The 27,869-nt window shown below is 51.2% G+C and overlaps 1 protein-coding gene across 7 annotated transcripts in view; it reads left to right on the top strand.

Annotated features, from left to right (window-relative positions):
• Positions 1-27,869, top strand: part of Pnpla7 (patatin like phospholipase domain containing 7) — a 54,628-nt gene that overhangs the window by 18,622 nt on the left and 8,137 nt on the right. For 6 of the 7 annotated variants that reach the window (XR_010040322.1, XM_063228412.1, XM_013155864.3 and 3 more), the window contains exons 9-25: positions 878-1,006; positions 1,685-1,765; positions 2,368-2,494; positions 2,760-2,873; positions 5,868-5,968; positions 6,080-6,226; positions 6,996-7,073; positions 7,930-8,135; positions 10,119-10,250; positions 10,483-10,606; positions 11,472-11,585; positions 14,377-14,446; positions 20,701-20,850; positions 24,632-24,695; positions 24,993-25,161; positions 26,160-26,342; positions 27,042-27,160. Coding sequence is in view for 6 of the 7 variants with exons in the window: in XM_063228412.1 (XP_063084482.1) it covers positions 878-1,006; positions 1,685-1,765; positions 2,368-2,494; positions 2,760-2,873; positions 5,868-5,968; positions 6,080-6,226; positions 6,996-7,073; positions 7,930-8,135; positions 10,119-10,250; positions 10,483-10,606; positions 11,472-11,585; positions 14,377-14,446; positions 20,701-20,850; positions 24,632-24,695; positions 24,993-25,161; positions 26,160-26,342; positions 27,042-27,160 (2,108 nt within the window). In the remaining variant the exon portion in view is untranslated. The remainder of the gene's footprint in view (positions 1-877; positions 1,007-1,684; positions 1,766-2,367; positions 2,495-2,759; positions 2,874-5,867; positions 5,969-6,079; positions 6,227-6,995; positions 7,074-7,929; positions 8,136-10,118; positions 10,251-10,482; positions 10,607-11,471; positions 11,586-14,376; positions 14,447-20,700; positions 20,851-24,631; positions 24,696-24,992; positions 25,162-26,159; positions 26,343-27,041; positions 27,161-27,869) is intronic. The other variant, XM_013155865.3, reaches the window with a different exon arrangement.

Genomic DNA, 27,869 nt, shown 5'->3' with positions numbered 1-27,869 from the left:
CCCTGCTGCAGAGACAACACGGCAACCTCTTACGGAGTGAAGGATCAGGGACCAGGGACCGGGGACTGGTGTTTAGTAACAACACATGGAAACCTGGGCAGATCTGTTTAGAGCAGCCTTGTCAGGGCGGTCAGACTCTGGAAACAATCTGGGTGTCCTCTTTGGGGCAGGTGGTGCCCAGCACTCAGGGTGAAGATGCTAGTGCACACGACAGCTCAGAGACCACACTGATTCTTGCTGATGAGCAAAGCCACTGGGGCTGGCAGCTGAGGACAGGGGATGAGGGAGGACCCAGGGGACATCTGCATTGGGCTGTGCTGGGCTGGTGGAGTAGTGAGAGGCTGTGACCCAAGGGGAATTTCACTGTGCATGGATGACTCTTCAGTGTGAAGAAGTGTTTTCTCTTAATACTGCTGGGTTTCAGAAGACAGAAACCAAAGCCATTGGCTGGTACCTTGGCTGGACTTTACTCTGGCCACATGAGTCTTGTGGTACAACCCACCTAACAGCATGTCCTGCTTAGTGTGGTCCTCGGTGCCAGTTGCAGGGCCCAATTTCACAGGGACCTGACATGGTGATTCCTACTGTGTCATAGAGTGCCTTGTGTGTGTCTTGATGTCCTTCTGGCAGGGGCCACAGGTGGCTGTGCCAGTGGGATTCTTAGCAGCAGGTGGGAATTCATCATGCACATATGCCTGCAGTTAGGCCTTCCCTGTAGGTCTCTGGCATGATCAAGAAATGCAGTGCTGTCCATCCTTCAACATAACCAGGAGAGTGCAGAGTCCCTAGAACAGGAGCTGCAGTGGCCTCTGGGGGTCTGCATGGTCTTAGAGATCCCTAGGAGTTCTGCTGGGGTCAGCTGAGCCATTTGTTCCAGGGTCATGCTGCACCCTACAAAACAGTCTCTGCCCGTGCAGCCACCCCATCCACAATCCTCCGGCTTCCAGCAGTGGCTTTTCAAGGCATTTTTGAGAAATACCCTGAGACTCTGGTGAGGGTGGTGCAGGTGAGTTGATTTTTCAGCCCTCTCTTTAGCTTGTGGGTTACCTGGGGATGGGACCTTGGGGCCCGCATGGGGCCTTGCAGGTTGTTCCCGGTTTATAGCATCAGTTCTGAGATTCACACTTTGCCAGCAAATCTTGGGGGACTAGAGCTGGCCTTGCCATCAGCACTCACTACAGGCACTGTGAAATTCTGGGAAGGCTAAGGCTGTTTATATTTTATGATAAAACTAATATTCGGCTTTTTTTCCTTTTCCATGGTGGTATTGGGGTTGAAGTCAGGACACTGGGTATGTGGCAAGTACTCTACCACTGAGCCACACCCTAGCCCCTCACCTGGGTTTTTTGTTTGTTTGTTTGTTTTGACAGGATCCTGTTAAATTGTTCAGCTTGACTTTGAACTTGCAATTCTGCTATCTCAGCCTTATAAGTACTTGGGATTACTGACTAGAGCCATTGTGCCTGGTTAAATGTCCTATTTTAGAGTAACTATAGATTTAACAGAACACTTGCAGCAACAACACTGAGTTTCTGTATGCCTTTGACCTTGTTTTCCATGCTAGCTAGCATCCTATACTGCCATGGTGGGCTGCTGACCTGAGGGTGCTCATGTGGGGTCTTGGGAGGAATGGTGTGTCCTTCGTAGGGCTAGGGACTGCTCACACCTGTATATCTCCATGCAGATCATCATGGTTCGGCTGCAAAGGGTGACCTTCCTGGCCCTGCACAACTACCTTGGCCTGACAACAGAGCTCTTCAACCCTGTGAGTGCAGCTGCTTCCCTATGTGGCCCCATGACCATCCTAGTTGTGGGTAGTCTGGACTTTGTGGGGGTGGCGGTGGGAATATTAATCTTTCTGCCTGAGAGATGCTCGCTGCCACTCTGGTCAGTTTTCCTGTGGGCCAGGAGTATGTGTTGGGGCTTGGGAAGGTGGTTTCACACCAGTGTTCATGCTGTCCTTGCCCTGAGCTTTGGGAGTTGTGTGTTCTTGTACCCCAATGGGCTCTCAGGTCCCTCCTGTTGGCACTGTCTCTGTCCTGCCCTTGTCTGTACTGAGCTGTGCTGGTGGTGGTCGGGTCTGAATCCTAGCTCTCCTCCTGGTATGACACAGCAGCCTATAGTGTGGTCACAGCTAGTGTCCACCTGTTCCAGTTCTTGTGGGAACAAGTAACATGGTGGCTTCACTCCCACTTGAGCAGCTCCTGGGAGCTGGGGTACTAGGGGAGTTCGCATGGGGTGGATGATCCTCAGTGTTATGTGGTCAGTAGTGCTCATCTCCTTACTCAGCTGGCTTATCCATTTGATAGTTGCTAGTATTTTAGGAAATACCCTTTTGTGTTTATATTCTTCTTCCTTGTGTCACAGGAGAGCCAGGCCATCCCCCTTGCATCTGTGGCCAGCGTGGCTGTTGGACGGACCAAGAGGCAGATGTCCTATAGCTCAGAGGAGCAGCTTGAGAGGCCACCACAGCCCCAGAGGTCCTGTGACTCAGGTACAGCACTGCCAGAGGCAGCAGCTCAGCCTGGGGCCCAGGCTCCTTCCCACTGCACCTGGATCTCTTCCCACTTGTCCCATGGCTACCTCATAAGCCCCTAGGACACCTGACAGGAGCTCCTGATTCCACTCACCTGCCTCCACATCCCTTCACCTGCCCCCAGGTATCCTCACTTAGTTGCCCTCAGATCCCTTCATCTGTCCCCAGGTCCTCTTACCTGCTCCTGGGGTCTTTACCTGCACTCTTACATGTCTGTCTATAGATTGCATCAGCAATCGCCCTGCCGCCTCTGGGCTTCTGCTGAAGAGGAGCCAGTCTGTCCCTCTGCCTTCTATCCACACAGTGATCTCGGATGAGCTTGGGCAGCCTCAGACAGGTGAGCCTGATCTTTTGGCTCCACAAGGTAAAGGACCCTACCACTGCCCAGTTGGGCCTGCCTTCCAGCACAGTATGTCTGGGAAAAGACTGGGAAGCCTTTGAACCTTTGGCCCCTGCACTCTGCAGCTGTTGCTGAACCCTGAAGAGGTGTACATCCTGCACTTGGTGCCCAGAGACAAATCAGTGCCTGCACCCTCACTCTGTGTTGAGGCACTGGGGGACATCTTGGCCTGGACACTCTGGTAACAACTCAGCACCCCCCATTCTGCCAGTCCAAGCAATGCAGGGCTTTCATGTCCCAGCAGGGCTCAGGTTCCTGCTCTAGTGGGAATCCTCCTCCTTCCCGTGTCAGAAAAATACTACTGGGCCCTCTGCTCAGCAAGAGCACTTGATGCTCTGTTTAAAATGAGCCGTTTAGTACCTTGTGCTTTGAGTTTTGGGCCTTGCATACTTATTTTTTTTTTTTGCTCCTCTCTGGGTCATAAATATATTCTTCTAAGCCTTCATTCATCTGTAGCTCACTCTTGCAGTGTCAATATGTATGTGAGGAAGAAACCTGGGTGTTACTGCTCTAGTCTAGTGGTAATTTACCCAGAACCATTAACAAAAGTCATTCATTCTCTGTTGCTTTTTGGGTGCCACTGCCTTCCTTAGGTATTGAGTTTCTGCATCTGCATGGATTCCATTTCAGTAGTAGATTTTAAAAATATGTTTTACAAGCCAAGCATGGTGGCTCACTCTTATAATCCCAGCACTTGGTGGCTGAGACAGGAGAATCATTGCAAGTTCAAGACCAGCCTGGGCTACAAAGTGAGCCCAAGGCCAGCCTGAAATGCTATATATATATATATATATATATATATATATATATATATAGAGAGAGAGAGAGAGAGAGAGAAAGAGTATATATAGAGTACAAATATATATATTTATATAGCAGTGCACTCCTCTAGAGTATACAGTATATTTATATATACTGTATATATACATATATTTATACTATACATATATATATATATATTAGAGTTTACCCTGTAAACGTGCCATCTGGTGGTTTTTAGTACATTCACAAAGTCATACCTGGACCACTACTATTGACTCTGGGGCCTTTTCACCACCCAGTGAAGAACCTGGGCCCCATGCAGCCATTCTGGGCTGTTCCTTCCTTGCCTGGACAACCACTGATCTTATTCATCAACATAGATTTCCTAATCTGGACATTTTATTACTTGGATCTGTTTTTAAGTTATCCTTTGTGTTCTAGTCATACATTTAATCATTTTCTTTTCTTTTTTTTGTCTTTTTGAGACACGTTCTCACTTTGCAGTTCAGGCTGGCCTTGAGCTCACTTTGTTGCTCAGGCAGGTCTCGAACTTGAATGATTCTCCTGCCTCAGCCTCCCAAGTGCTGAGGTTACAGCTGTGCTCTACCACACCCAGCTCATTTACCCATTCTCTGAGTTATTTTTATTTTCATTAGCTTGCTATGGTTGTATAATGCTCATGGGAAATGTGCATATAATTTTGATGAATTTTCGTAATTTGAGCCCTCCAGTTAAGCCATATAAAGAAATGCAGACCCAGTCACTCAGAGCCACCATAGCTGCTTCCTTGGTACCAGCCCCAGCCATGCTGACCCATAGGGCTTCTTCTTGCCACTGCTTGCTCACGGCCTTGATTTCTGACAGCTTCTCCTTTGTAGAAGTGGTATTCCTTGGCTGGATATGGTGGTGCAGGATGACCCTTCCCGTGGAGTCTGTGTGTACATGACTCTGGTTTTGGATGCTACTGGAACTTCCTGTGAATGAGGCACACGATGTGCTCCCAGGCCTGGTGCCTCTCTCTTGGTGGCATGTTATTGACCCCTACCTGTGTTGTGTGCATCTGGGCTGAGCTCTTTTGGCAGTTCATTTATATCCAACTGGTGCCAAGTGCTATACATACGACCTTGTGCAAGTCGTAAACCAACCTGAACAGCTGGACCTGGCAGTGCACTAAGGCAGGAGGGTTACTGTGAGTCTGAGGCCAGTCTGAGCTGTATAGGTAGTTCAAGACCATCCTGAACTGAACTACACAGCAAGACTGTGTCTCAAAAAAAAAAAAAAACCCAAAAAACAAAAACCATCACAATAACCATAATAAAACAAACAAAAAAACCCTTATTACTTTGAGAAATGGGTGTCATGAATCCTAGATTTTATATGAGGAAAGTACAGCTTAGCAAAGTCACTTACACACACAGCTTGGCAAGATTAGGCCAGATTTAAACCCAGCTGTATGTGGTCCAGAGTTCATGTGCTTTGTCAGACTTTGAAGTGATCCAGAGGTTTGCTGAGCCAGTTATTTAACAATGTTAAAAGCTGACTGTGGGTCACTGCAGTTGGAATATAGTTCATGTCCTGGAGGTTCAAACTCTTGAAGCTGGGTCCCCTGGCTGTGTGTGTTGAAGTGGTGGCAGTTTTGAAAGGGGTATTACGGGGCTGGGAGTATAGCTAAGTGGTGGTTGCCTGGCTGGAGAGAGACCCTAGGTTTGATCCCCAGCACTCCACAAGTAAAAGGGAGAAAAAAACCCAAGAGATAGGGTCTCATGGAGGTAGTTAGATCATGTGGGCTCCATCTGCTCCAGGGATTGAAACCCACTTCTGTGACGGGATTTGCTGTCCCAAGAGGACACCCTTGTGAAGCAAGGTCACTTCATACACTTGGTCCAGTCTGCATCTGGCTATTTTGTTCCTGCTTTTCAGTAGTCATTTATTCAGAAGCTGCCTCATCGCTCCTTTGTTTATAAAGTTCTGAACGACAGGGATCCCATGACAGTCACATCAGATGGACTGTCCTAGTGCACAAGGTGTCCATCGAGACAGCCTTGCCTTCTGGATTTGCATCTTGCCTGCTAGTGTTCTTTTATTTGATGTGCAGGGTGTGCTCAGCAGTGCTTGGTGCCTTTGAACTTGTGGACAGTGGGCAGCCCCTGAGCCTCCCTCTGTTTGTAGGGAGCTGTGTGGGGGCCACCTCAGACCTGGGGATGGCGTATGACCGTGCCAGGGTCCTGCTGCAGTCCGATAAGCACCCTGGGAACTCTGTGGCTGGCAAGGTAGGTCCCTGCTCTCCCACATTCCCAGGGACTGTGTTGGCATCGAGCTGAGCCTTCTCATATTCATCTGCCATCTCCCCTCTGACAGCCAGTGCCTTTGTTCTTCTCCAGTCCAGGAAAAGTGTGGTTGTTGCAGAGACCCCGTCTGCTGTCTTCCATTACTCGGAAAGTCCCTGGGAAGAGACTGGCACCAGTGGGCAGTCAGATGCAATCTTCAGAGCTGCCAAGAAGGACCTCCTGACCCTGATGAACCTGGATGTAAGCATGGCTCTGAGTGGAGTGGTGACCATTGTGCAGTCCTTGGATCCCTCGGTTCCAGCTTTCTTTTCTTTTGTGAAGCTGTCTGAGGGTAGGCAGTGCTGGTGGCTCAGGGTTAGGGCCCTGAGCACACTAAGCACACGTGCCACCACTGGCTACCCCAGGCTGGTTGGAGAGACTTCAATTAATGATTTAATTTCTTGTCATCTGCTAAAAGTGGCCAATGAGCTTTCTTCTTCTCTTTCTTTTACTGTCCCTGTGAGATATGGGTTTAAATATTTTGCTCTTTTCAGCTTTTGAAGGAGTTCTGTTCATAGATATGTGTGTACTGCCCTGTGTTGTTGAAGGGCCAGCTCCTGTGAGCGTGTCGCACACTGCCCAGTGATTGTGGACAGATTCCTAATTCTAGACTTCTCCTGGCCTGATGGTCATATGAGGGTACAAGTCTGCAGGTGGCCTGGGATGGAGACCCCCTGAATTAGTCTTTGTAGGTGTATCTTTGCCATTGTCCTTTATGAAGTTAGTTTTCCTTCTTAATCAGGTGAAGTCTCTCTGTTACTTAAATTGCCAGAATACTGTTCTCCAATTGCATTTTCTGCAGTGTTTCCAATGCTTCTGTGTCCTCTGCACTTGTGTTAGTGCTTGTCCTCAGAGGAGCCTGTAGCTGTAGCTGTGCTGTTGCTGTCTCTGCCTCCCCAGGGCCTTGTCCTTTGTGCCTTCACTCCAGTGCCTCTGGAGGCCCCTTGTTGAAACCTGTTCTGTGTTCTAGGACCCATCCCTGTTAGAAGGACGAGTGACATTTCTCCATGTCCCTGCAGGCACTGTGGTGTTGAGACAAGGAGACCAGGTGAGTGATATGCTTGTGTCATTGGGGATTGAGCACAGGACTTCCAGGCACTGTGTGCTTGCTGGGAGGTGTTGAGAAGGCAGCTGGGTGCTGTGCTTGGGGAGGTGGCCCCTCACCAATGCTTCTACATCTCTGAGCAGCTGCTCTCAGGCAGTCCATTGTATCTGCTGCCTTTCTCTCTTGCTGAAACCCAAGAGGTTGGGACAGGAAGGCCCACTTTGTCCACTATGAGTACAGAGAGGTTGGTTTTATGAGTGCATATGCAGGTGTTGGAGCAAAACCAGTGTGTGCAGGGTGGAGGGCCATTGGCATCAGATGCTGGCCCACAGGGTAGAATATCAGGTTACAGAGGCGTGGCCGTGTGGGCTCCACCATAGTTTCTAGGGAGAAGTAAGGCCTTCTGTGGAACTGTAGGTTGAAGAACATAGGTTGAAGGCTGCTAGAAGGGGAGGTACATGCTCTGAGATAGGAAAAGCTAGTTTCCTATGATTGGTAACTACATAGTTGCTGGTGTGGTGGCACGCACCTGTAAGCTTAGCACTCAGGAGGCTGAGGCAGGAGGACCACCATGAATATGAGGCCAGCCTGAACTATATGGTGAGTACCAAGCCAGCCTATACTGCATAGCGAGACCCTGTCTCAAAACAAACACCAAATAAATATAATACTGTAGACCCTGTGGGAAGATTCTAAGCAAGGGCTAGCTGTGTCCACAGATACAGACAGCACAACAGCAAAGCAACAGCTGTGTCCCAGGGCAGCTTCATCTGGCCCTACGGAGCCCTTTAGGTCACTACACTGGGCTCTGGTCCTCCTGCTCAACCCCTGAGACTCTAGGTACCTCTGGTTTTATCAGGATGTCAACATCTTGTTCGTGGTCTCGGGGCTGCTACATGTGTATCAGCGGAAGATTGACAGCCAGGAGGACACCTGCCTGTTCCTCACGCACCCTGGGGAGATGGTAGGACAGCTGGCGGTGCTTACAGGCGAGCCCCTCATGTTTACCATCAGGGCCAACAGAGACTGTGGCTTCCTGTCCATCTCCAAGGCCCACTTCTACGAGTGAGTCACCTCCCCCTGCCTCCCATGCTACTGCTTGCTACTTTGTCCTCCTTATGTGGGAGGCCATCACCATTTCTGGGCCCCTTGAGCCGCAGCCACAGCTGCTCCTTCCTCAGCATTCAGACTGTGGTCTCTGTCTGGCCCGTGGATAGCTCCTTGGCACTGCCCTCTCAGTGGGCCTGTGGGACTACCTGGCTGTGCTTGTGACTTGGCTCCATTTGTGGCTGCCTGCCTTGGGGACCAGCTGGTGTCAGGGTCTGGCTCAGAGCTGTGAGGCTGTCTTGTTTATCAGCTTGCACATGCTAAGGAGGCCGGTTCCGGGCTAGAAAGGCAGGATGGTGTGTGAGGAGGGTGCCCCAGCTCACTCACCTGCTGCTCAGGACAGAGTTCCTTGGTATGCAAGTTTTAGGATGGAAACCTTTGTCTACCTGACCCCAGATCCTGTCTGCCGGGCCCAGAGTTGTTCTTGGCATGCTTGGGAAGTCCTGGACCATGTCCCTTACTGTGGTCAAGAGAGCTATATGGGAGGAAATCACTGGCAAGGGGACCCACACGGGACTGGGTGTCCTTCTGTGCTAGCTGCATGGATCTGCTATCTCGGACATAATACATGCTGCCACACACTGCCCTGCCCTCTTAGGCTGCACTGGTAGAGCAGTACAGTGCAATCAGTGTAGAAAAAAAGATGCTGGGAATCCTGGGCATAAGTATGTCATGGGGCTCAGGCTGTGACCTTGCTTTCCATGCAGCCTATTTTCTGCATGTTTATATATGTGCACTTGTCTGTCTTTACTGTGTTTGTGTGTGTCTGTGTGTGTTTTTTTGTTTTTGTTTTTGTCTTTTTGAGACAGAATCTCTCTATGCAGTTTGGGCTGGCCTTGAGCTCAGCTGGTCTCAAACTCACAATGATCCTTCTGCCTCAGCCTCCTGAGTGCTGGGATTATAGCCACACCATTTTTCCTGTAATCCTAGCACTCAGGAGGCTGAGGCAGAAGGATCATTGTGAGCTCTGTGTGTGTTTTTGCCTGTGTGCATATTCATGTGTACATGCCTATGTCCTTTTTCATGTGTTTCTATGTTATTGTCCATGTCTGTGCATGTTCTTGTCCAAATGTGTACCTATGTCTTTCCTTGTCTGTTGTGTCCTTGTCCAAGTGTGTGTTCTTGTCTACCTGTCTGCAACTGTGTGTATAAGTCTGTGTATCCTTGTCTGTCTTCTCATCTCCACATTGTCCTTGTCCACGTGTGTATCTCTGTGCCTGTCCTTGTTGGGGTATGCATGTATCTATGTGTGTCCTTGTCCATGTGTGTCCTCATCCACGTGTGTGTCTGCACATTTCCTTGACCACGTACATGCAGACCTGTGCATGGTATGACTCTTCCTGCTACAGATACTTCCCTCCTATGCGTGTCACCCCTCCAGTGTCCTGGGGTTCTCCTCCAACCCTGGAATGAAAGTATCAACACTGTTCTGCCATCTCTGGGGTATGGAGAGGCAGAGCCCAACCTTCCTGTTTTCAACAAATGACAGTGGCATTTGCCTTGTGTCCCCTACCCATTGTGGCTGACAGCAGCCCATGAACCTTCTCCCTGTGGTCCAAGAATGCTTTGCTGCTGCACCAGGGATGATGTCTTCCTAGTCAGAGCTTCTGGCCACTGCATCCACCCAGGATGGACATTACATCCCACCCCCATCCCGCACTTACTGCCATCAACCCTTAGTCTGAATGCCACATGTAGAACCCCACTGCTAGGACCCCTACCTTATGAGTGGCCCGTGCCGAAGGGAGCCCATGGGTGATCAGTGCTGGGAAGGGCTTCCCATGCTTCCCAGCAGTCAGTGGCCTGCACTGTGTCACAACTGGCAGTGTCTTGTCACTGTCTGGGAGGCAGGACTGCAGGTACCACAGGCTCCCAAATACTGTGACTCCAAATGGGGGGACCTGGTGGACTGGGTGGCAGAGTGACTCCAGCTGCTGGCAGGATCATGCGGAAGCAGCCGGCCATTGTTCTGGGTGTGGCACACACTGTTGTGAAGAGGATGTCATCCTTCGTGCGGCAGATTGACTTCGCTCTAGACTGGATGGAAGTGGAGGCTGGACGTGCCATATACAGGTGAGGCCCACAGGTGTGTTGCGAAGCACAGGCAAGAGCCACCATGTCTAGCTAATGGCCACTGCAATGTGTTCTGGCATCCTTTGAAAGAGGGTGTGGACTTAGTGTGCAGACAGGAGAGATATCTATGCAAACTTTGTGTGCCTGCCCATGTGGCATGTACAGACCCATGGTGCTCATGGGTGCCTGGGGAGGCTGGGTGAAGCGCCTCTGGGTTTCTGTGTCTCTGCAGGCAGGGAGACAAGTCCGACTGCACGTACATCGTCCTCAGTGGCAGGCTGCGCTCTGTTATCCGGAAGGAGGATGGGAAGAAGCGCCTGGTGGGGGAGTATGGTCGTGGAGACCTCGTTGGGGTGGTAGGTGTTGGGCCCTTCCCTGTTTTATGTGATTCTCTGGTCTGGCCTAAGCCCATGAAGGACTACAGGGAGCAGGTCCTCCCCTGCTGCTGGCTGAGCCCAGCCCTATGTTTGTCCAGGGTGTGCCTGGTGTGCTAGCCCCTGGCTTCTAAGCACTCACTTGCACCCCTCTGGTGCTGGAACCCTGGAGGGTAGAGGCCATTGTTGCCACCTGAGGTCTCTTTCAAGAGTGACCTAGTACAGGTAGGTCTTTCTGTCCTGAGCTACAGCTGACACCCTGGCACTTGCTGTGTTCTTTGGACTGAGCCTTGGGGCACCCTTAGTGCGGCTCAAAGAGACTTGGTGAGCATGTGCTTGAAGGTCATCTCCTCCTGGGAAGCCCCAGCTCCTCTGTGACTCCTGCCCATTTCCCCTGAGTAGTGCCTGGGCAGAGGGTGGAGGTCTTCCATGTCAGAGTCTGGGGCTTCCTAACAGCCACAGTCTCTGACACACCATAGGTGCAGGTACTTCAACACCACTGGTGGAATCTCAAAACTTCATAGGACAGATCTGATGACTCCCTCACAGGAGGGCATGTCCATGTCCGAGGGAGGGTTCAGTCTTCCCTGTGCCAGTCCATGGTATCTAGAGCCTGCTGGGTTGGTGGGGCTGCCTGTGGGTTCTGGTGGCATCCAGCCCCTGCTGTGGTCTGCAGCACACTCACAAGTGATGCACATTGGCTCCCTGTGAGAGTAGCAGTTGGTGAGCTGTGTTGCTTCTGCCCTCACCTGCCATGTCCTGGCTGTGCCCAACTCTCCTGCAGGCTGGGTCTACTACTGTTGCTCACACCAGGCCAGTGGTTATAGCCCCAGCTTCCCTCCTTCAGGTGGAGACACTGACCCATCAGGCCAGGGCAACCACCGTGCATGCCGTGCGGGATTCAGAGCTAGCCAAGCTGCCAGCAGGAGCTCTGACATCCATCAAGCGCAGGTACCCGCAGGTAAGCCTCATGCAGCTGGGCCTCAAGGCCAGGTAATTGTTAGGCACACCTAAGGCCATGCCTGGAACAGGCAAGAGGGACAGTGTGAAAATGGTGACAAGAGGGCACACTGCAGGGAAAGGCTGTCCCTGTACTGCTCAGTTAGGGACTTAGGGAAAGATGAGGGTGCTGGTGCAGCTGTCTTTCTGGTTTTTCCCCCTGTGTGAGTAATGAGAGTGTCACAGAGAAGGAAAAAACTGACCTCAGGTTGTGCGTGGCCAGTGTGGCCCAAAGTGACCGGCGCAGCTTCAATGAAACAGGAGACAGGAGACGCTTTTGTGGACGACAGTTAACTGCTGCGTTATTCACGCGGGCTCTGGTTTATATATTTGGCCGTGACCAATCACAGGCTGCCACGAGGAAGCAGGGCGGGAATGGGACGCAGGCTCCAGCTACCATATCCAGCTGTGGCCAATCAGGAGTTGCCACAGAGTACGGAGTGAGCACGAAGTGCGCACGGGTTGGCTAATTTAAAGAGGGACGTAGTGCATTGTGGAAGCTGGCGTGGTCCTTAGTCCCAGGTGGGGTATGGTATGTTGAGCGCCTGCGCCCAACACAAAGGAATAAGGAATGCACAGCAGAAACTGCAGGCGTAGCTCTGTGAACTTTAATCAGCACTTGGCCATTCCAGAACAAGGTGCCCCTGGTGATGGTGGTGACATGGGAGTGCCCTGCAGACCCTGAGGCCACAGCTGTGGGCGGTGCCACACCTTTCCTGTTGGGCCTATTTTTTGCCCTTAAGGTCAAGGATTTTGCTGCATCTTGGCACAAGGCCCTTTCCCTTGGCAGCAGGCAGGTGCTCCAGCCACAGGCTACATCTATAAGACCAGTGTGTGACTGTGGCAGGTCAGCAGCTTCTGTGGCAGTGTGGAGACCACTGTGCTGCTGTCAGCCAGCAACACTGGCATAGGTATTGGCCCTTCTAGGGAAGAGGTGACTTTTTCTGGCCCAGGGGTCTGAATCCTGCAGCTCAGTCGGCAGCAGGCCCAGGGAGGGTGGAGGTATCTCCCCTGTGGCTGCTTCTAGGGCCTGAGGAAGACTCAAAGTCCATGCCCAGGATGCAGAGAGCTTTGGGCTCCTGTCTCTACCCATCGTTGTTGCTTCTCACAGGAGGCTATAGCCACATGCCTTTAGCACCTGCCTGGAAACCGTGAGGTTTCCCATCCTCCTGGAGCAAAGCCAAGTGCAGACCTGAGTGAGATGTAAGCTGGCAGGGCCAGGGACTCTCAGCACAGGGCTTATGTCACTGTTGCAGTGCAGTGGATTTTGGAGTGGTTTCCAGTTTGGGGCTGTTGCAAGTTGGCTGCCAAGCATCTGTTGGCACGTGCTGCTATTGTATATATGGCGTTTGGCTTGTGGAGTTGTCTTAGTCACTTTTTTGTCACTGAGACAAAATACCTGACAACCAAAGTTAAGGGAGGAATGGCTTGTTTAGCTCACAGTTCGTAGGGGTTTCAGTCTGTAGTCAGCTGGCTCCAAGGCAGGGTGGCATGGCATAGGAACCACCACTCCTGGTGATGGGAGACAACAAAAGCAACAAAGCGGGGAGAGCAAATCTTTTTCCATCCCTTGTATCATATGTAGGCTACTGCCATAGGGCGGGTGTGACACTCACACCCTTAATCCCAGCATTGGACCGTGAATCAGTCACAAACTAGCTTGCCATGACTGCGTGAGGCTTTGCGTGGACCCAGACACAGACCATAATAGGAGCTGCTAGTCCCGGGTGGACATGTGAGGTCGAGAAGGGCAGCTGTTTCTCCAGCGTGGTTGTGCTGCTGACCCCAGCTCTCCACTCTGTTCAGGCACAGCTTGGCAGCTGCTTTACCATGGGCAGGAAGCGGTGCCTTACTCTGGTGTGAATGTGTATTCCCTGGAGGTTGAAGATTCTGAGCATAGCATGTGTGGTGGTACATACCTGTGACTCTTCACTCTGGGAGGCTAAGGCAGGAGAATCCAAAGTCTGAGTGAGCCCAGCTTAGGCAACTTAGCAACCTAGTATGGTCCATGTCTCAAAGTTAAAAAAAAAAAAACAACAACCTGGGTGTGGTGGTGCACACCTGTAACCCCAGCACATGGGAGGTTGATGCATGAGGATCACCATGAACTTGAGGCCAGCCCGCGCTGTGAGCTCAAGACCAGGCTGAACTACATAGCAAGAAGGCCCCATCTCAAAATTTTTTTTTTAGTTTTAAAGTGGGTGATAGTTATTGGATACTTGGACCGTAAATACACTAATCTACAACTCTGAAAGTTTAATCTGAATACAACTGAAAACAATCTTATTGCATCTAAAGTGACGATTCTTGGGTATCATCTGGTTCCCAGCTCTGGTGTGGGCCATCTAGGCAGAGCAGATGGCACTCAGCCACAGAGAGCCTCAACTCAGGAGGCCCCATCAGTCTGTCCTTTCCTCCTTGGGGCTGTGAATGGCTTTCTCGAGAGCAACTTGTTGCCCCTGCCACTTCCACAGCCAGCCCAGGACCTCGTTGCCTGAACCCACAGCAGTTCCCAGCTAGGGCAGTGCTGAGAGGGGCCCAGTGTCCCATTCGAGCATCTCTTTGGGGTCCTAATGAAACCAGCATTTCCTGGTTTACAGTATGATGTGGCCAGGAACACTGGCTGACCTGGCTGTTTAACAGTCAAGGCAGAAGACTTCTGTATTTCAGGGCCACCAAAGGCAACACAGACTACATGGGGAGAACAGGAAAGAGAAAGTAGTTTAAGGCTTGTCTTCTTTTTCTGCTCCTAGGTGGTGACTCGATTGATTCATCTCTTGGGTGAGAAGATCCTGGGCAGCCTCCAGCAAGGACCTACGACAGGTGTGTGCCACCCATGTTGGAGCGCAGCCTAGGAGCCCTGCCCACAATCCCACAACCACAGTCTCCTCTAAGCCCCACCCACTAACGTTAGAGCCCTGCCTCTGCTGTCTTTCTGGGGTGTTGCCTGGGGCCCTCTGCTGTCCCTACCCAGAACCCAGTCCCACCTGCAGCAGTGTGTGTGTCAGGAGAGAAGCAGCAGAGAGGCTTGCAGGAGGTCCTGGGCTGTCTCAGAGGAAAGGTCCAGAGCCGCACAAGGCGGCTCGATGGTGTGGGAGAGGGATTGTGTGCCGTGGCAGTGCCAGATTTTCTGACATGCTTCTGGGACGGGCAGTGCTGAGGAGAGTTCTCCTGTGTGTGGGAAGGATGTGCTATATCTCCCTTCTATTTTTGTCAGCTGATTAGAATAAGGAGACAGGGTGAAGCCTGACATTGTAGGAGGAAGGAGCCTGCGCCAGCATGGAAGGTGGGGAAACAACTCCAGGATGCGGGGGCTTCATATCCCGAAGCTGATTTGATGTGTAGTGCTGAGCAGAAGTTACTTTGTGCGGGAGCCACTGTCCCTCTGGCCTCTGGCTGTTCCCTCCTCTGGATCCACCTGTTGAGAACTTGGCTGTTCCAGCCACGAGGCTTCCAACAGTCTGCAGCCTGGACACAGGGTCTCCTGCTCCCAGTGCAGGGTCTGTCCTGCCCCTGCCTTCCTCCCGCCTCGCAGCTCCGGGCCTGCCTTTTCTGCTTGATTTTCTACTGATTCCTCCTCATTCAGGCATGCATGTCCTGTGATACCGTGTGCAGGGGTGAGCTGGGGAACAGCTGTGCCCAGTGGAGGAGAGGGCAGAGCCCTGCTCAGGATAGCCTGCCCCTTCTGACTCACGAGAGTGTAGCCCTGGGGTTCTGAGAGCTCATGATGGGGTACACCACTCTGCTTTCAGAGTGTGACACTGTTGTGTCTGAAGTGAGTTCCTTACAGGTAGCATATGATTGGACCATACCTTCTAATGATCATTATCTTGTATCTGTTTAGCCATTTACATTTAATATAATTATTCTGTTAGGATCCATCTCTGCCATTGTATTTTTTCTGTTCTTCCACTACTTATTTATTTATTGATTGATTGATTGATTGAGATAGGCTGTTGCTATATAGTTTGAGCTGGACTTGAGCTCACTCTGTAGGCCAGGCTAGTCTTGAACTAGGTAATGATCCTCTTGCCTCAGCCTCCCAAGTACTGGGATTACAGGTGTGTACCTCCATACTGGGCTTCTTCCACCCTTTAAAAAAGAATATTACCCTGTTTTCCATCTTTTTTTTTAAGGTTGCTTGACTTTTATTTATTTATTTTTTTGTGATGTTGGCACTTACACTGAGCTGTAGCTTTAGCTCCTTTCTTTTTTTTTTCCTTTTCTTCTTTCTTTCTTTCTTTCTCTCTTTCTTTCTCTCTTTCTTTCTTTTTTGTATTTTGAGACAAGATATCACTAAATTGGTAAATTGTCCAGACTTGACTACAACCTGCGCTCCTCCTGCCTCAGACTCCTGAGGGCTAGCTTTACTTGGCCTTTTTGAACTCCCCATATTTATTTATCAATTGGGGTTTCCCCTGTATCTTCCTGGAGGGTATTCTGGAATCACATTGGGGATCCTGGGCACACCCTTGTCCTCACCTGTTGCAGCAGCACTGTCCTCTGGGGAGAGATGAGACTACTTCCCTTTGCCAGGCACTGTCTTAACTGTTGCCTTTCCGTGCATTTGTCTCTCAGCTGTTAGATCTCATGGCACAGTGTCCCCGGCTCACCCAGGCTCCTGGTGCTGTTGCTGTTCTCTGTCCCTGCTTGCCTGGGCCCCTCTTGGTACTCTACCCCTTCTGTCTGAAGTGACTTCATGAGCACTTGCTTTAGAAAATAAACTCCCAGTTCTTTTCATCTTTTCTTTGTCTGTACCTGTTTTACTTTTATCCTGAAGGGTGTTTTTACTGGGCATGGAGTTCTAGTTCTAGTGTGACAGTCTTTACAATTTAGCTCTTTAAATGTTTTGTATGGCTCCCTTGTGGATATCCAGGAGCAGCTGAAAAACCCCAGAATCTGAGGTCTGAAACTGTTGAATATTGGTAAGTGTTCAGAAAGTTTTTAATTTCAGATTTTCAGATTAGGGCTATTCAACCAGTAATCTACACAAATGTTCCAAACTCTTTTAAAAAATCAGAAATCTGAAACAGTCCTAATCATTTCAGATAAAGGAAGTTCACCCTGTCTTTAAATTCTTCACAGATAGCTAATTTGTTGTTTCTTTCTGGCTGGCTTCACTTTTATTTTTATTTATTTATTTATTTTTTGTGTTTAGTTTTTAGAAATTTGATTTTGAAAGGCACAAATATACTTTGGTTTATCTTATTTGGGGTTTGTTCATTTTAAATCTATGTTTTATATCTCTTACCAAACTTGAGAACTTTTCAACCTTTATTTCTTCAAATATTCTTTTAACCTTGAATTCATTCTCCACTTCTGGAAATATAATGACACCAATTCTAGGCCTTTATTGTTGTCTAAAAGGGCTCTGGGCACTCTTCATGGTTTTTAACATCTTTTTTCTCTGATGTGCAAAGAGAGTGGCCTCTTTTGATCTGTCTTCAGCATCACTTTCTTTTTTTCCTTTGTTACCTTGATTCTGCCGTCAGGCCTATCCAGGAAGATTTTATTTCAGTTTTTGTACTTTGGTTCTTTTTATCTCCACTAAGATGTTCTGCTTTGTGTTTGTTTTTAGATGCGTTCATGATTACTGACTCTAGTTGGTTATAGCAGCTGCCCCATGGCCCTGGTGAACTAGTTCTAAGCCTCAGGATATGTCATTGTCTGTGGATTAGTTAAGGCTTCCTGCTTTTAGTGCCCTGGCATTTGGGTTGTACTGACACCGAATACTGGGCTCTTGTTCACACCTTAGCTTTGCAGGCCATCCCCATGCAGGCGCCCCATCCTGCTCACTTCTGTAGACTGCATTGCCAGTGACCTTGTAGTCTTGCTCTGTCTGCCCTGGCTGTGGGGAAGGCAGGGTGGAAGCACTGGTTCTGCACCATCCCTATTCACAGAGCCTCTGTGGGCAAAGCCAGGTCTGCACAAAAACTTGATGGATTCTTTTCTCTGCCTCTTGCCATGGTTGGGCAGCGCCCTCTGTGTGCTGCAAAAATAGCTGGAAGGACTTCCGGGCCAGGTGTTGGCTGGCCAGATTCCCTGTCTGCTTCTTCTGTGGAGGAAAGGGGTCTTCTCCTGAGCCCAAGGCTCAGATTCAGCTGCCTTCCTCCCCCAGGGAGTCCTGGGGAACTGCTTCAGGCTGCATGTAGGGTCTCTTGTGACTGACGTGGGCTGTGCCTGCTCCACTCATCTTCAGTCCCAACTGGAAGCGCTCAAGCAACTTGTGTGAAAACTAAGAAAGCAACTCAAGGCCAACCTTTTGGTTTTACCTAAAGCAAAAGATTCTGACTTCTGTGGTCCCTGGGAGAGAATGATGAAGGCAGTTCTTCAAAGAGTGCTGCTACAGAAAGAGCAGTAGAACCAGACTGAGAAAGTGGGGTGTTGGGATGTGATGTCAGAATAGGTGAACAGATTCTCCTTTTTCTGCTCAGTGATGCTTATAGTTGTTGTAAAGTCACTTGTTTGTTTGTTGTCTGAGTATTTCCTCCTCTTGGTTATGAAAGCAACAGCAGGCAGCAGGTCAAGGATGTCCAAGGCTGTGGAGCTCCTGGCCAGGCCTGTGAGGTCCCAGAGGCTGAAACAAGGAACTTCTCTGGCCCTTTTGTTTTGTGGTTTTTTTTTTTTTTTTTTTGTGAGATAGGATTTACAGTTTGAAAATCTTGGGGGTTTTTGTCCCTTTTTTTTTTTTTTTTTGTCTTTTTCTTGGTACCGGGGATCGAACTCATGACCACACACTTGCAAGGCAGGCGCTTATGCCTGCTGAGCTAAATCCCAGCCCCTTTTTTGTCCCTTTCTACCTAATTTTCATTTCTTCTATCCTGTCCTCAATCTGTGGGGGCTCTGCCTGCCAACCTGAGGTGTGAGTGGGCCGGATGCCTCTTGCAGAGAAGGCAAGTGAGCCCCACATTCTTTGCATGGCCAAGCCCCCTGCTCCAGCGTGGCACACAGGGTGAAGCCAAACCTAGCTCTGTGGCTAGCAGGGGTGTTCTGTGGAATGAGGCTGAAACTGAGGGAGCAGGTCAGAGAGGAGCATGTGTGGCAGTCCTTGCTCTGTTTCACTTTCTCGTCCATCATCCCTGCTTATTACAAAGTTGTGTAGGCTGCAGAGGATAGAGCCCTGTGGATGAGGGTGAGCAGGTACCTCGCTGGGCCTCTGCATGGCTCCCACTCACTGCCTGTGTCTTGGCTCCCTGTGAGGATACCCTCAGGTACTTGGTGGGGTGGCTGGGGTTGCTGTGTATGGCAGGGCCTGTCTCTTCCCTGTGCTGGCCCCTCCCCAGTTCTTGTTCCAATACAGTGGCCCAAGGGGTGGCAGCTTCTGGGCCTTGAGTGTCACCTGGGTGCAGTTCCTTGGCAGACCTGTGTGTGGAGAACATACTCCAAGCAGACGGATAGCACATGCCAAGCACTCTGCATCTGTGTGGCACTGTTTCCATTCTGAGAAAACACCTGTGGCTGGCTGTGCCCAGGCCTGGCAGAGCCTGGCTGCCAGGAGCTGGTAGAAGAAGAACCCTCTTCTGGGGCTGATGGCTGAGCCAGGGAGTTAGTGGCCTTGGGCAAGAGGGGACCCAGGGAGAGGGTGGGTAACAGGGCAGGGGTACATACAAGCCAGGGTATTTGCAGCAAAGGAGAGCCCATCGGCTGAGGGGCTTGTGGTAGCCACAGTTGGGTGGCAGCAGGGGCCCCATGAGCACCTGTGGACATTTGTGTGTCCTGCATGGAGCAGGCACCAGAAGTCAGAGATCCAAGGAGGGCCCTGGTCCAGGATTTGCTCTGGACATGGGGGGCAGGGGATGGAGGCCTAGAGCCATTTCCTGCAAGGAGCAGAGTGTGAGTAAGGGCTAGTGCCAGGCTGACTGCAGAGAAGCTGAATCTGGAGCCTGTTGAATGCTGAGCAGGTAGTATCTGCTGGTCTGTGCTTCATTCTATGAATGGATGCAGGTGCTTTATTTTGGAAGGTTTTGGATGGTTGTTTAATATGAATTATTTTCTAAATTACTTTGTGAGTTTTTCATTCAATATTGTGAAGTTTTTCCAGTTGGCCCATTAAGGTGTGTTTGGTTCTGCAGATAGGCATGTGGTCATGCATTGACCATTCTCCTGTTATTAGGCCTCTGGCTGTCTTTGGCTTCTACAGGCAATGCTGCAGGGGGCATCTGGGACAGATCCTCTCGAATCTCACTCTTCCTTCCCTGTTCCTGCCACTGTATCCCCACTTAGACTTTGGGCAGACTTTGCAACCTCCCTCCTAGCTGACAGCCACAGCCTCTTAGGAGCCAGCCTTGGATGTGCACTTCAGGGAGATAGAAGCCTGGCTGAGGACAGGATCCTGGTGGAAGACAGCTCCACTCTGTCAGGAGAGGAGAACCACAACAACGGACTCTGCTAGGCCCACAGCAAGAACATTATGAAGGGCATAAGCCACTGAACACCCCCACTCCCGGGCAGGCAGGAGCTTGGCCAGTGATGGAGCCTGGTAGGCACAGCCAGGCTGTGCTCTCAGCTACCACTGTATAGGGAGGAGGTGTGAGGAGTGATTGTGGCAGCACCCTCAGGCTGAGGCCCATAAACTGAGGCCCAGCTGCTTGCTCCTTGCGGGCATGCCGACTGTAGGCCTTCTGCCCATGCAGGAGCCGGGTGAAGGTCCAGGCTACTGGAGAAGGCTCTACAGGCCCTTGGTGGCCTGCCTTGCTTTCTTCCCCTGCAGTTCTTCTGGCATCTGCCTGGCTGCCACAATCCCAGCACAGCCTCCTGACAGTTATTCCACACCTCCACTGGTTCTAGAGGCGAGTATGACAAAATGGTAAAAGCACCTTGCAGTGTCTCGGGTGTGCTGTTCCCAGAGCACTCGGCGGAAAACTACAGGAATCTGGGTTGTATAAGGAGCTCTCTCACTTGGCAGGTTTTAACTGAGTTTGTTGAGTCACCAAGTTCCAGAGGCCAGAGCAGATCCCTCCTGGCCAGCTCTGTGTGTGTCCAGGGCTGACCACCTACTGGGAGGATGTAGGAGTTGCTCTGGTCAGGGCAGGGCTGTCCTGAGACCACCCAGCCATTGTCTGCCCTGTGCCCTGCAGGTTACCAGCTTGGGCTCCATGAGGCAGGAAGCAAGTGGGACGCAGGGAACATGGCCAGCAACCTGTCCACGGTGGCGGTGATGCCTGTGTCTGAGGATGTGCCACTTACCGCCTTTGCCTTGGAGCTGCAGCACGCGCTCAGAGCTATTGGTGAGTTTGCCTGCCCCTGTCGTGTCTGTGATCCAGTATGAGGGCCCGTCTCCATTCTGGCAGATTGCAAATGAGGTCAGCCTGGGCACCTCAGCGAGACCTTATCTCAAAGTAAAAAAAAAAATAAAAAAGAGCTGGGACTGTAGCACCATGCAGAGGTCATTGGTTCAATACTCAGTACTCCAAAAAAGAGAAAAGAAATGTTCCTGGAAACATTCAGGATACAGGGCTCCCAGCACCTGTCCGGGATGCCATCCCTGCCCTCGGTCCTGTCCTTTCAGACTCTGCCTTTGCTGTTCAGCCTGCGGGGCACATGCCAGCCTCTTCCTTCTGGAAGACATATCTGAAAGATGGTTATGGGTTTGCTGGCCCTCATAGGACAGTGCACTTATGGGGGTCAGGTTGTCAGGTAGCATTGTGAATCTGCTCTGTGGCCAGCAGGTCCATCCTGGGGTGGAGCTGGAGAGGAGGCAAGTTCCTGTGCTCCAGCCCCACAGTATGGTATAGAAATGGAGCCAGGCGGTGGATGGCCTCTTGTGACTGCCTTCTTGTCATTGCTGATTGCCCTCTGTGGGTCCCCTGCATAGGGATGGCTTCCAGTCTGAGGTACCACAAAGAAAACTATTCTGATCTTTTGTGTCCTGGATATGTGTGTGCACAGCAGCTTTTCTCTCTGGAATTGGTGCCCCAGAATATGACACATGTGCCCTGTTTTCAAGGACCTTCAGAACACTGTGTGCCTCCAGCTCTGTGTGAGGGCTCAGTTTCTCTACATCTTTGCCAGTGCTTCATGTTGTCATGCTTCTTAGTTTAGGTGTCCTAATAGGAGTCAGGGGTGGCACATTCCTAATTCGGCATGCTCTTTTTGGGGGGCTGTGACCCTGGACATCTTTTCATACACCTGCTCTCTGTGTGGAGCTGTCCAGGTGTTTATTTTCTATAAGTACACATACTTCGGTCAGGTGTCTTTTCACATTGTTGGCCCATTTTTTAACTGGATTCTTTTCTTATTGTTAAACCTAAGAGTCTTTTATATATTTAGGGACTATCTTTGCCAGCTCTGTCTTTTGCAGATGCTTTCTCCTGCCTCTTAGTGTCCTGTCCTTGGCACTGTCTGTTGCAGAGCCATTGTTACACAGTGAGAATGCAGCTTCTAAGTTATCTGCATTTTTGGATCACGCCTTAGGCACTATGTGTAAAAACGTCATCACCAAACACGGGGTCATATAGGTTTTCTCTGTGACTTCAGTCCTCTGGAAGTGCCCTGGTTCTGTGCTTTGCTCTGGTCTCTGTGGCGTGTGAGAGCTAATCTGGGCAGCAGCTTTCCAGCCTGTGTCTGCTCTACCAGCTGTGTGTGGGCATCCAGTTCATCTCTTCTCGTCACAGCACTTTGTCACTTTTGTCAGATCAGTTGCCTGAGTTTATCCCATCTCTTTCTAATGTGGCCTGATTTTTGATTCTTTTAATATGTCTTTAGACCAACAGGAGTTCTTGACTGTAATATAGATCAATTTTCTCTTATATGATTACTGCTTTTGTGTTTTATTGAATAAATTTCTAGCACTCAGGAGCCTGAGGCAGAAAGATCACAAGTTCAAGGTCAGACTAGGCTACATAGTGAGTACAGGCCAGCCTGAACTACATAGTGAGACCTTTCTTTAAAAACAACAACAACAACAAAAGAAATTTCATCCTACCCTTAAATCATGAAGATATACTAAAAACCTTGTTGTATCAGGCATGGTGGTACATGCCTGTGGTCCCAGAACTGTGGGAGGCTGAGGTACAGGGATTATAAATTCATGCCCAGACTGGGCAATTAATAGTTAATGCTTTAGTGAGACCGTGTCTCAAAATAAAAATTTTAAAAAGACTGGGGATATAGTTCAGTGAAGAGGGCTTACATTCAATCCACTGAAAAAAAAAAAAGCCAACCCAAAACCCCCTTTGTTTTACCTTTCCTTTTAAATTTGCTATCTCCCTGGGATTGATCTTGGTGCCAGTATAGGGCAAAAGTGAGGTTCATTTTTTTCTGTAGAGACAGTCACAGAGCGGATTCGTGTGCTCTGGTCCCCCCCTCATCCAGTGTGAGGCAGGATACAGTGGGTTTATCACACGCAGGTGGCAGTGTGGGACAGCGGGAGCCAAGGACATGGCTGCATGTCCCCAAGGCTCAGGAAAGCTGCTTTGGCTCTGGAAAGCAGCAGGGTGGACCTCATGTTCTACTGCTGAAGTGTCAGAGGACACCCTGTTTCCAGGTCAAGAGGGAGCCTGCACCCCTCCTGCTGCTCTGCCTCACAGTGCTGCCCTCCTCGGTGTCCCACAGCACTTCTTGGGAACCACAGTGAAGCAGAGTGGGGTGAGCCCAAAGCCACCAGGAGTGCTGTCCTACATTCTCCCATTGACTGGGCCCTCCCTCAGAGGGGCCACACTGCCCGCCGGGCTGCTGCATCCCCTTAGCCTCAAGGCAGGTGGCTGCCTCTATGGGCCACTTCTCCCAGAGGGCATTTCTGCTCAGTAAGGGTCCAGGCCAAGAGGTGTTTTCTTCTAGCATGAAGGTATCACCCACTCTTCTGGCACCCAGGATATGGGAAAAAAGCCGTTTGGCAGCCTGGTCAGCAGTGCTGTCCGTACCAGAGAAGGCTAGAGCTACAGTTGGCCTACCCTCATCTCGCAGAGTGGGAGATACCAGGGCCCCCATCCTTTGAAACACTGAACGGCAGGCCAGGGCTTCCCTTGGGCTGGATCTGCAACACTACACCCTCCAGGTGAAAGAACTTTGGCTCCATAGACAGAACCAGGTCCTTGGGCCATCCCTCAGGAGAGAGTGCTCAGAGCCATCCTGGTTGGCAGGAGCTGGGCCCTGGCAAGAGAGCCCAGAGCACTGCCTTGGGGCCTGCTCCCCTGCCTGGGACCACTCCCCCAAATTCAGGGATGGGGCCTAGAGCAGCAGCATTCACTGAAGGGCAGGTGAAATCCAGCCTGGAGTCCCTGTGCTAAGATAAGGTCTGGCTCCAGAGCCTCCTGGGTGGAGAGGTGGAGAACTGCCTACCTTGCACAACTGTCCAGTTGGGGAAGTGCTAGGAAGACACTGCTGTGAGGCCATTGACTAGAGTACTTGCTCCTGTGTGCAGGCCAGGAGCTCTGTCCCTGTGGGGCCTGCAGTCCTGAGCCCTGAGTTTCCCACAATGGGGCTGCTTCTGCTGTTTAACTCAGAGCCGTAACAGCCACATTCCAGCAGCCAGCGCTCCCAACTGTCAGGACACCCTTACTCTGCTGTCTCTAAGAATCACGCTGCCAGGGAAACCATGTTATAGCTGCTGAGAGCACATAGTCCCAGCGTTTGGGATGCTAAGGTGAGAGGACTGCTTGAGTCTTCCAGTTCGGAACCAGCTTGGGCAGCATAGTAAGACTCCGTGATCTCCTACTGCTTACCTCTTACTCTATGTCCTTGGAAAAACTTGCTGAGAATGATCAGACCTTCCTGCAGTGTATCGGGGAAAACTCTGGGGTCCTGTGGTTTTCCCACACTCGGTGCCAAGATTTGGGTCCTTTTCTATGGCGGAGACTGTCCCCCTTGTCACTATCACACGGTGGGCTAGCTTCCTGGCTGTTCCCCTGGCTGCCAGTAGCCTTTCCTGGAATCTAGGTACTGGCTCTGGTTTTAGACGGTGAGTGTTAATGTGGGAGACATCAGATTCCCACAGAGGCACCTTCAGGGGAGCTGAGCACCCTGGCCCCCTTGCCTGTTCTTGAAGATGACTGGTGGCTGTGTTCTCAGGCCCAGTCCTGCTGCTGACCAGTGACAACGTGAGACAGCGCCTTGGCTCTGGAGCTCTCGACAGGTGGGTTGGCTCCAGCCCCACTGGTCCCCATAGAAAGCAACCTCCTCCTTGCTGGTCCAGGGAAAGCCCTGTACCAGGCCCTGTGCTCCTGTATCTGCATGCCCCAGCCACATTGCACTCAGCACATGCGTGGGCACTGTTGGGCCACCCTCCTCTCACTGCCCCACAGAAAGCCCCAGTCCCTGGGTTCTGGCCATACCTGTGCTTGGCTCACAAAGACTTGAGCAGGCCTGAGATGTGGGAGGGGAAAGTGGGGTGCTGTCTGTCCTTACCCTCTGCTGCCTCCATGGCCCACAGTGTCCATGAGTACCGGCTGTCCAGCTGGCTGGGGCAGCAGGAGGACATCCACCGGATAGTGCTCTACCAGGCAGACAGCACACTCACCCCCTGGACCCAGCGCTGTATCCGGCAGGCCGATTGCATCCTCATTGTGGGCCTTGGTGAACAGGAGCCCACAGTGGGTGAGGTAAGGAATGCCCTCCCCACAGCCTGATTTTCTTTTCTCTGGATAAAACATTTCAAGAACTCAGAAGGGGTTGTGTTCGAGATGTCCACTGTGTTCTTCTCCAGCGGTTTTAGCGCAAAGCCCAGCAGGAGCTCTACCCCAGGGACCTGGAGGCTCTGTCTGCCTCACGCCACACAGCATGTGTGTGAAGTGTTTGTGGGCAGGTCTGAGGCTTGGTTAGAATAGTGCCCTACTTTACCTCACCCTAAATTTCCTTTTCCCTCAGCGTGTGGGACTGTGAGTTTTATCCACATTGCTTCACTGCTCTTATAACTGGCGTTTGCCTTCTCCCTGACTACCCCCCACCAGCTCAGGCTTTCTTGGTAGTGGGGTAGGAGACTGTGTCACTGCAACAGGCCAGGTGCAGTGTACCCTCAGGGTGTCCACAAGCTGCTGCCCAGGGTGTGTTCAGATTCAAGGTGCCAGTGGTCTGCAAGGGGTGGATCATTGAAGTCCCCTCAGGTGTAGTCAGTCACAGGATTCCCACTTCCCCGAGTTTGTGCTGTGAATGGCACCTATTCACTGTTTTCCTCCCTGCACTGTTCTGTCTCCTAGCTTCTGCTGATCTGTCTCTTCCTGGGACAGCTAAAAGTTCTCCCTATAATATTTGCTCCTGTCCTCCTGATAAGGGAAAATGCCTACATCACATCATGCAAAGGTCACAGGGTGTGTGTGTGTGCATGAGCATCAGTAACAGATGCTCACAGGGGGTATCTGTGTCCTTGTACATAGTGGCCATGGTGACTATCTGCACACATGACTTGGCAGGCCCTGTGGTCCAAGCTTGGCCAGCCCCCAGCAGGCCATGCCACAGCCCAGTCACCTATAGAAGCAAGAATCATCCTCAGCTCTTTCTGTGGCCCTTCTGTTCTGTTAGCCAGCTGGCAGGAATACCCAGTGCACTCCATCCCCCTTGGAGCCCTTGGTCTCGCCTGGTACTAACAGCCCTTTCCCCACAGCTAGAGCAGATGTTGGAGAGCACAGCCGTACGTGCCCAGAAAAGGCTGATCCTGCTGCACAGGGCTGAGGGCCCAGCACCGGCCCATACTGTGGAGTGGCTCAACATGCGGAGCTGGTGCTCAGGCCACCTGCATCTCTGCTGCCCGCGGCGCATCTTCTCCAGGAGGAGTTTGCCCAAGCTGGTATGCCATGGGGTCAGGGGGACCCTGACTTCCCACCCACTCCACCTGATTTCCAGATGTGCTTCTCTTCTCTCTGACTTTCCAGCCCCTGGGCTGTGGGTACTGTTTGGGATGCATCTCTGCAACTCATTTCTGGCAAGGAGTTCATGTTTGTCTGGCCTTGACTTTGGGACTCCTGGGCTGCCATGTATGTGGCAGTGTACCCTGTAGGTAGGATGTGTGGGTGGAGCCCAGCAGAGGCCAGCAGTGTCCTGGGGACCAGGAAAGCCAGCAAAGTAAAGTCAGGGGCTGGGCCTGAAAGTCTCTCAGTTGGTCAAGGCCTTGTCAAATTGCAGTGGCTGGAGGGAGGCAGACAAGAGTCTGGGCTCTGAGGTTCCTCCTCCGCAGGGCATATTCAGCCCACTGAGCCTTGCAATTCAGCCACAGTATTTGCCCAGGATTCTGTGTCCTGAGAGGGTACAGTGTGCCGAAAGGGTCCGTGGGGTCTATGTCAAAACAGTTGAGGCAGCTTCTGGGTCTCTGGTGGCCCAGCGGTCCTCTCTGGGCAAACATTCTCCTGTGAGCCCTGGCCCATGTTCCTGATAGGGCCATGTCCTGTAGATATCATTGGATGAGGATGGGAGGAAACTGCCCAAACAAGGCAGGACACGTGGGTCTTGAGTGGGGTCCTCCAAGCCCCTTGTCCTGCTGCCCTCTCAGATGGAAATGTACGAGCGCGTCTTCCAGCGGCCCCCAGACCGACACTCAGACTTCTCCCGACTGGCGCGTGTGCTGACTGGCAATGCGATTGCCTTGGTGCTTGGAGGAGGAGGAGCAAGGTGAGCCCAGGGTTGTGGTGCTGAGCACCAGGAGGACAGAGTAGTGTTACACCACAGGCAGACGTCGGGTTGTGGTGACCTCTGTCATCCCCAGGAGCATCCACACGTGCACCCAGGAGGCCAGACTCCTAGTTTGCTGCCAGTGCAGGGGGAAGAAGAGCTTGTGTCTCGTGCTGATTGTCCCTGCATGGAAGTGTTTGCTTGCACTTGAGCTACTGTGTATCTGCCTCTGAACTCTCTGTCCTTGTCCTTCAACATTGTCCTCCTCACTGTGCTCCTGGTGAATTTCTTTCCATTTTCATATGGAAAGATCAGCTCTCCAGTGTAAGGAGCTGATCTGCCCTACCAAAGCAGAGCAGAAAGCACTCTTTAGTTCTTCAGGCTATGAGTTCCTTAAAGGGCCTTTTCTCCCCTCTTTTTTTAGATTTTTGAGACAGGATCTTGGTATGAGGGTTAAATTGGCTTTCAGTTCAGTATGTAGCCCAGGCTGGCCGAGAATTCACAGCAGTCTTCCTGTCTATCTCTGAATGCTGGAATTATGGATATGTGCCACTATACCCAGCTGTTGTAAAGGACTTTTACCCCCAAGAATTCCAGTGGCCCAGCAGGTTGTTTCCTTGGTGACACAGGTGTGCCCAAGGGGGGCATCTACAGTGGTGCAGGGAAGGAGGGTACCATGGGCTTCCTGCTCTGATGGAGGACTTCAGAG

Source organism: Cavia porcellus, unplaced genomic scaffold, assembly GCF_034190915.1.
Source record: "Cavia porcellus strain 051 isolate PalLab524CR breed Dunkin Hartley unplaced genomic scaffold, mCavPor4.1 scaffold_1, whole genome shotgun sequence".
NCBI lineage: Eukaryota > Metazoa > Chordata > Mammalia > Rodentia > Caviidae > Cavia > Cavia porcellus.
This window is presented reverse-complemented; position numbering and strand designations above follow the sequence as displayed.